Here is a 7,978-nt window from a genome sequence, read left to right as displayed (position 1 = left end):
CATATGGTGTCTTCGACTCTTCGGTCAATCCTGTCGATCCATTTTCCTTCCAGAAAAGGAAGGCAGCATACCTTTCATAAGACACTAGACTAGGACAGAAAATATGGAACACTTCGCTGGCTTCCCGGCACTTAGAATAATATATATATGCAATAATTTTGATGGATGGGTACCACTCTATAAGAAAATCAATCCCCCCCCCCCCCCCGCCCCTCCCCCACCTCCAAAGAATCACGTAATGCTAGAAGACTCACGGATTGACAATTGCATATTCTGCACTAACAAGTTTGCATTTGCTATAAATATAGAATAAAACAAATTTTATTAGTGTTTGGTAGACCACCTATATTCAACTCCCTATTCTCCATCACATGAAATATGTGGTTCAGAAAGTTATGCAATTTTTTGTATAATCTATTGTTAAACTCTTGGTGAAAATACACATTTATATTATTTTATTATAGTTATCCACCACACTAATGTGGGGTCTGATATTTTTTAATGGGTCAAACACGTAGAAATATTTTAAATAGGCAATGTTTGGGGTTCAATCCCAAGACCCTTTGCCTACTCTTAATACTATACTGATTTACATGTTTAGCCTAAACTAAAAGCTTAAATTGTCATGAGGATATACATATATCATTTTTATCCTCAAGTTAATAATTGTCTCAATTTGAGGATTTACTATTTAATCTTTCTAATTGCTCTGTGTGCCTGTGTAAACCTACCGTTTGTTAATGATGTGATATAATCAAATTATTTTCTAGTTAGTGACAAGCTTAACTCTTTTGCATAGTTTTATGAAAAACTTAATGCAGACATAATCCTAATTATATACAGATTGAACCAGGAGTATTGAAAACTGGAAAGTTAGGAATTACCTGAGGTCTTATCATACGATCCATCTCCAGCATGATATCTTCAAGCAAACAACCTTCTTCGTAATTTGTATAGTGAGAAAAAATATGGTTGGCATGCAACAGATCGTATGACCGTGGATATGTTGAAAATGGCTCACACCTAGAAATTCCATACAGAATTTGTTATGATACTTTCTATTGAATACTGTGAAAATTAAGTTGTCCAAAAATTTGATACAGCATACCAGTCATGAAAAGTGCCTACTAGACCACGGTCATAAATGGCAGACAGGGTATTGTTCATGGTTACAGGAACTACATTCATCACCCAGATTGGCCATGTGTTCAAAGCAACTGCAAATCCACCAAGGAAAGCATTCATGTCCATGACATTACGTATTTGATTCTCTTCAACGCCCATCAACCTCCAATAATGGCGAACTTGGTCTTGCCAATAGATTGTGTCCGACAAGAATTTCTCACGATCAACACCTGTACCAGATGTAGCGTGTTAAGACTTGGTTATGCTTCATCATAAAATACAAATCCTTACGATGGATCTATTATTATAGGAATGTAGAAAACTTTAGTAATTCAGTACCTTAGAGATCAATGCCATACCCTACTTGGCCATTAATAGTATTATAAGAAACTCTCCAAAAAACCAATTGAAACAACACGGAAGCTTTGAAGACTAAAACGAGTCTACTCAACAAGAATTACTTTACCTTTAATCATTAGCCATATGAATCTTGTACATATAACATACTTGATGCAAAGAAATATTTTCATGTCAACAATAAATATATTTTGCAAAACAATTTTGTACAGCATAGAAAGTTAAAACTCAGCAATCATTTGATAAGTCTAAACAAATTTTTTTTTACACAAGAGTATTAGCCATAGTTTCAGATATATATGTAGATAAAACAAAAGAGAGTTAAACAAACCTATTTGCACAAGACTTTGTGAATACTCTGAAAGGCGCTGTGGCCGAGGAGGGAGCTTTTTAGAGTTAGATTTCGTGTTACTTAGTGTAACACAGTTCCTCAGAGGTGTTTTCCATGACGGTTTAGAATCATCCGCAGAATCGCACAAGTTCACTAAATGCTGCTCTGCACTATGCTGAAGGCATGAATTATTTTCTTGTTTGACCCATATTGCCGTTTGAACTTGTTGAGCAATTAGTTTCCAACACATTGCAGAAGTAATTGTCACTAACTTATTCCATATATCTGGGAAATCCTTATCCTTTCTATAAGCAGGTGGAGCCGAATAGACAAAGTATCCATTTGATCTTAAAAGGCGATTCACTTCCTTGAGTAGAATACCATCTGCAATAACCACAAAAAGAAATGATGAGAAGTGTTGTTCCAAGCACTGCTACACTAGCATGGAATCTTTCATGTAGATCATGTAGGTAGTGCATAAGCAAACACAGTACATTGGTACGAATCAACATATTGAAATCTTTCACCATACTCAGTAGTAGAAGTAGTAGTAATCATAATACTAATACCAATAATATGGGAGAAAAAATAGGACAATTCCACAAGACTTCTTCAAGGATTTAGTTCTCTTCTAACCTTAAATCATTTTAATTTCAACCCAAGATTCCTAAATCTATTTCTCTGTAACAAAATATTATGTGTGATAGCAAGAACACTTTGGAAGCACTTAAATTAGAAACTTTTGAGCCATTGGTGGGCACATAAAACTCACCATTTTCATGCCAATCAACACGACATCTAGAACAATGGACCATTTCAAAGGAGTTACTTGGATATGGAAGTTGTTTAGTGGCTAAAGCAGCAATCACTGCACCAATCCCTCGTTCTAAAGCAAACTGAATTTGATTTTCATGACCATCTTTTGGAGCAAAGGACATAGTTTCTATGTTCAAAGGAAGAAGATACGCTGAGAAACTAGCAACGCCACAACCAACATCAAGTACTTGAAATACTCCCGCAGAAGGCAAGTCACCTTTCTCATTGGTAGTCATATTCCCTAATCTGCATCAACGAAAGTAGTAAAATGAATTCGAGCATTTTATCCTTATATTTGCTTTAGCATGTGCGTTATACAAAATTACAAATTCCTCGTAAAGTGTTCAGCCTGAATCAACACCTACAATGATGCACTATATTCATTTTGAGAAACAAAATTCTAATTGGTGAAGCCAAAGTGTGTGTGTGTGTGTGTGTGTGTATACATATATATTAATTTATTTATTTTATTAAATAGGCCCCCAAGAACTAGGGGCCCTAGCCGCACATTGCTAGGGCTGGCTATGGTGCCATGTACCTCTGAATGTACTCAGAAGCTCCATTCTTGAAATGAGTTCCACCACCCGGAAACCACCAGAGTTTATCCTTCTCATGTACCCAATTTTGTCCTCCTTTGACTTCAGCAAGATGTGAATGGTTGACATTGCTTCGCCATACATAATCCCTGCTAATAGGCCACCTTATTGGTATCTTATAATCAATTGGTGGTGGCACCAAACAAAACAAGCGCCTCTTTAATGGAGGACAATGCCTCTCAAGCTCTTCCCTCCTTGAACGATCTAATTTTGGCAGTAACTCTTTAACATAAGATGCATCATTACAGGGAATATACTCATTGAATTTCAGAGGGCAAACATTCACTCCAGTTTCTGGGATAGTAAGTGGTACCATTCGATAAGTAAGAGCAACTTTGTTTGTAAATGTTGGACTACCTGCATGTAAGTGTAAAGAATAGGAATCATAATGTGCAACCATCCAAACCAGTAAAAAAATGCTCTTTACCAAAGGACAAATATTAAGCAGTAAAAGGAGCAAATCGACATGTGAGCTTGATGTACAAACCAAACTCAGATTCCCCTAAAATCCTAACAAAGATAAGACATACCATTGTACTTAAAAGCCTTTCACATTTTATTGATGGATAAAAACCACTAGGCTCTTACCCACATCATTAGAAAATACCACAAAGTCAAACTTGGATATTTCACAATTGTACAGAAAAATTTTAGTTTTATATATAAGCTCAGAGCCAAATTTTATCCTCCAATGCCTAAAGTTTGAGTACTATAGAGCACAATTGCAATTAAGTGATAAACACTTCCCCTAAAGCAAGGTGATTTGATCCAAGCATAAAATCAGTTGCTTGAGCAAGATTTGAAGCCAATTACCTTCTGTATATTAAAAAACTACCTACAGAAAAATATCATCCAGTACGCACATCTTTTCATAGGTTGGGTAGAGAAGCTTAAACCTCAAAGAGTTCCTGATTCTATCTGCAGAATCTCAAAACAAATTGGCATGGGCAGATCTCTTTTGTCCCTCTTCAAGGTATAACATCTGACTTACTTCATAACTATAGCCTAATTTCTCAAACTTGCAGATATATTGCAAATAGTCCATTGGGAAGTACTTAAGTGTTAGTTGGAGCAACTAAAAGATTCCCTGTTTAACAAATTGAATGTGCACTAATACATTGAAACCTACTTGCAAACCGGGAAATGCTTCCAACTAGCATAGTAAAAAATAGAACCATCCACATATCAAGAACCCATACATGTTAATACATAAAAATTAATAACAAAATTTCAATCTTCAAGTACAGTTCTTTTCTACACTTGCTTTGAGCTAGAAATCCCTTATCGAACTATCATTTTCCAAGAATTCACTCCCCCAAAATAACTCAAAGAAGAAGGAAAATGAAATCTTTAACAGTGAACTAACCAGAGGGCGTTTGTGATGAGTTGGGATTGGAAGAGACTGCAATTTGCTGTTCTTGTTGCGGGAGTTGCTGAAGGGTATAGAGAGGAGAAGAAGAAGAACCGGTGTTGCTGAAGAGAGTGCCGGTGTAGAAAGATCCAATCATTACCAAGAGAGACACCATTATCGTCTGCCCCGCCTTCCAATCGAATGCCCTCATGTTTATCAATGACCCTCCTCCCCCCATTTCTCTCCCGCCCTCTCTCCACACCAATATATATTATGAATATTCGAAGTTGAAGTGTTAGCTCATTGTACAGAAAGCTCTGAGTTGCAGAAGCTAAGCATATTTCTTGCTTATAGTGAGATCGAGAGATCCAAATCGGTTCAGCTCAGATTATGAATTGTGAGGCAGTCTGAAATTCGTTTGTCCCGTTTTTTATTTTTATTCCATGATGAATTGGGCGTAAGTTAATTGGGCCGATTATATTCTAAAACCCAGGCCCATTTACCAAAAGCAGGCTTTCAATCGTTCGGGTCCATTTCATCCACTGAACCCTATAATTCCACATCGGCAAGTGCTCTGCCGGATTGCCCGTCGCCGGAAGGGGGAAAATGAAGCACGTGAATTCAATCGCCGATAAGATCTTCCGGCGTCTAATCGAGACTAGGAATTATAGGAGAAGCATGGCATCACTGTCGTCCGGCAAACGATACAAATCAGTGGCCAGAGAAAGGGTGGACGCTGTGGTAGTAGGGGCAGGCATAGTGGGGATAGCGGTGGCGCGAGAACTGGCCGTGAAGCATGGCAGAGATGTCCTTGTAATCGACTCTGCGCCCACTTTCGGTACCGGCACTAGCTCCCGCAACAGTGAGGTCATCCATGCTGGCATCTACTACCCTCCCAATTCTCTCAAGGTCCACTTTATATTCTTTCTGCTACTTCCATTTTTTCTTTGTCAAGTTTTACTGTATACTTGCTATGATACTATCTGCAAGAATGTAAGACCTTGAATAGTTGAAATTCAAGAAGTAAAAGCATATGGAATAATTGCTATTCAAAAGCTAAGAGATATATGCTGCCAAGCCTGCCATTTGGTAAAATAGTTAGCTTATCAGTCAATTTTGACTTATTTGACCATTAGCGCTTGACTTGGTTAAAAAATTATGGTTAATCTTTTTTTAACTTCAAAATGCTAAATTTCAAAAAGTTGTTCAAAACAACTTTAAGAAATTATACCACTAACACCTATTAGCTAACAACTAATTTACCAAACACCTTTCTACAATAAGCTAATGTTATCAACTAGTTATATCTTTTAAGTTCTAACCCAATCAGCTAACAGCTATAGGAACAACCATTTACCAAACAGGCCACAAAGGTTTTCTCTTTCTTTCCACTTAGAGGTCATGGTGGTGGGTGTTGAACCTAGAAAAGGAGTTTGTGGAAGTCCCAAATTTATTTATTTTTTTAAAACAGTGATTAATGGTAAAGTTAGCAGCTGATGGGAAATAAAATGTTAAAGGTTGATGTGTTACACACCAATTTTCTTTTTCTTTTTCTTTTTCTTTTTCCATCTTTTAATTTGAGTTATTCTTGCCTAGGAAGAATGGAAATTCTAGGAATGATGATGGGAATAAAGATTGTTTGGAAATTTTAGGGAATTCATGAAGTTGTCCAAGTCATTTTATGTTAAAGCAGCCAAAGTGTGCCATTTTCTTTTCTGGATTTGTATTCTGTTTATGTTTGAAGGTGTTGATAATAATATGTATGGGATTATATGTTCCAGGTGCTTTGAACTGTATATTTTTGTTTAATGAAGAATTGAATTGTAACTTTTCCATTCCAAATTACCTAGCAGGCAAGATTTTGTGTCAGAGGGAAAGAGCTGCTGTACAAGTACTGCAAGGATCATGGAGTTCCTCATAAGGAGATCGGGAAGCTTATTGTTGCTACTGGATCTTCAGAGATCCCAAAGTTGAGTGCTCTGATGACTAGAGGAATTGAGAATGGGGTTGATGGTCTCAGAATGATTGAGGCTTATGAGGCCAGAAGATTAGAACCAGAACTGCAGTGTATTAAAGCTTTATGGTCACCTACATCAGGAATAGTTGATACCCATTCCCTAATGCTGTCACTAGTGGTATGGTCTTTTACTACCTCAGGCTTCCATTCCAACTAGAATTGATAACACTCTGATCTTAATGGAAATTAAACTGTACCACTCTCAAACTCAGTACTTAACTTCAGGCGTGTTGCGTGTATCTAAAGAAGTTATACTTCTGTTATTTTTGTTTACCATTTTAGAGTTATATATGTATATTGACAGGGATGTCACACCAAATGGGTCTAGGGGGAAGCTGAAAGTCATGGTACAACTTTCACTTACAATACTGCTGTTATTGGTGGCCATCTTGATGGAAATCAAATTCATATTCATGTTTCTGAAAGCAGCACTCTTACAAACTGGCACAGGAGTTCTCCACTCTACCCAGATCTTATACTTGTTCCCAGATTGGTAGTGAACTCTGCAGGCCTGAGTGCAACAGCTGTTGCAAAGCGATTCAGTGGCCTGAATGGTGGAGCTATTCCTAATGCCTATTATGCCCGTGGTTGCTATTTTACTCTCTCAAACACCAGGACTCCTTTCACACATTTGATTTATCCCATACCTGAAGTTGGTGGTCTTGGTGTGCATGTAACTCTGGATTTAAATGGTCAAGTCAAGTTTGGCCCTGATGTTGAATGGATAGAAGGCATTGATGATGTTTCAAACTTCCTAAATATGTAAGTTTTCTTCAATTACTTGAAATACTTTATAAGGTACCCACTTGTATTGTATCCATGTTGAAATACTTATTATTACCTTACCTATATATCATTACCCTTTGAGTAGTCTGTTGTATTTGGAAGATTTTAGATTCATGAAGTGCATTTTTAGGTTTGATTATTCTGTATGTGAAGACCGTGCAAAGCTATTTTACCCAGCAATAAGGAAATATTATCCTGGCCTGAAGGATGGATCTCTTGAACCTGGTTATGCTGGAATTCGACCCAAACTTTCTGGGCCAGAAGTAGGGTTTACCGATTTTGTAGTGCAGGTATGAGCTATCTTATTCTTTAGTGGGCTGAATTGCTAACTATACCTAATTTGCCACTGCCTAGCTAGGATTAATCTCTTTTTTTTTTGGGTGACAAGGGAAACCCGTAGCCACTACCCAAGGGTATACACGAAGTAAACCCCGCTTTGTGACCCTAGCCGGCAAAGGACCACAAGGAGGTAAACCAACCTAGGTTGTCCATAGCTAACTAACTCAGACGAAGAAGGCCAATAGGCCGCTCCCACTGGGAGTCGAACTTGGAACCTTGTGATTACCAATTTGGCTGGGGGAGGGGGGGGGGGGGGGGGG

At 37.7% G+C, this 7,978-nt stretch overlaps 2 protein-coding genes across 2 annotated transcripts in view; one reads left to right on the top strand and one right to left on the bottom strand.

Moving 5' to 3' along the window:
* LOC116025006 (probable methyltransferase PMT7) overlaps positions 1 to 4,951 on the bottom strand; it is a 6,813-nt gene extending 1,862 nt beyond the window's left edge. The window contains exons 1-6 of the mRNA XM_031266056.1: positions 4,592 to 4,951; positions 3,168 to 3,582; positions 2,586 to 2,875; positions 1,814 to 2,197; positions 1,109 to 1,355; positions 885 to 1,023 (exon numbers count right to left, since the gene is read on the bottom strand). Of these exons, the coding sequence (XP_031121916.1) occupies positions 885 to 1,023; positions 1,109 to 1,355; positions 1,814 to 2,197; positions 2,586 to 2,875; positions 3,168 to 3,582; positions 4,592 to 4,814 (1,698 nt within the window). The 5' untranslated portion in view covers positions 4,815 to 4,951. The remainder of the gene's footprint in view (positions 1 to 884; positions 1,024 to 1,108; positions 1,356 to 1,813; positions 2,198 to 2,585; positions 2,876 to 3,167; positions 3,583 to 4,591) is intronic.
* Positions 4,952 to 5,152: 201 nt separating this feature from the next.
* Positions 5,153 to 7,978, top strand: part of LOC116025010 (L-2-hydroxyglutarate dehydrogenase, mitochondrial) — a 5,144-nt gene continuing 2,318 nt past the window's right edge. The window contains exons 1-4 of the mRNA XM_031266069.1: positions 5,153 to 5,485; positions 6,430 to 6,711; positions 6,922 to 7,355; positions 7,510 to 7,669. Coding sequence (XP_031121929.1) covers positions 5,183 to 5,485; positions 6,430 to 6,711; positions 6,922 to 7,355; positions 7,510 to 7,669 — 1,179 coding nt within the window. The 5' untranslated portion in view covers positions 5,153 to 5,182. The remainder of the gene's footprint in view (positions 5,486 to 6,429; positions 6,712 to 6,921; positions 7,356 to 7,509; positions 7,670 to 7,978) is intronic.

This window comes from Ipomoea triloba, chromosome 1, assembly GCF_003576645.1.
Source record: "Ipomoea triloba cultivar NCNSP0323 chromosome 1, ASM357664v1".
NCBI classification, from domain to species: domain Eukaryota; kingdom Viridiplantae; phylum Streptophyta; class Magnoliopsida; order Solanales; family Convolvulaceae; genus Ipomoea; species Ipomoea triloba.
Note: the sequence above shows the minus strand (reverse complement) of the source record. Positions and strands in the feature narration are given on the sequence as shown.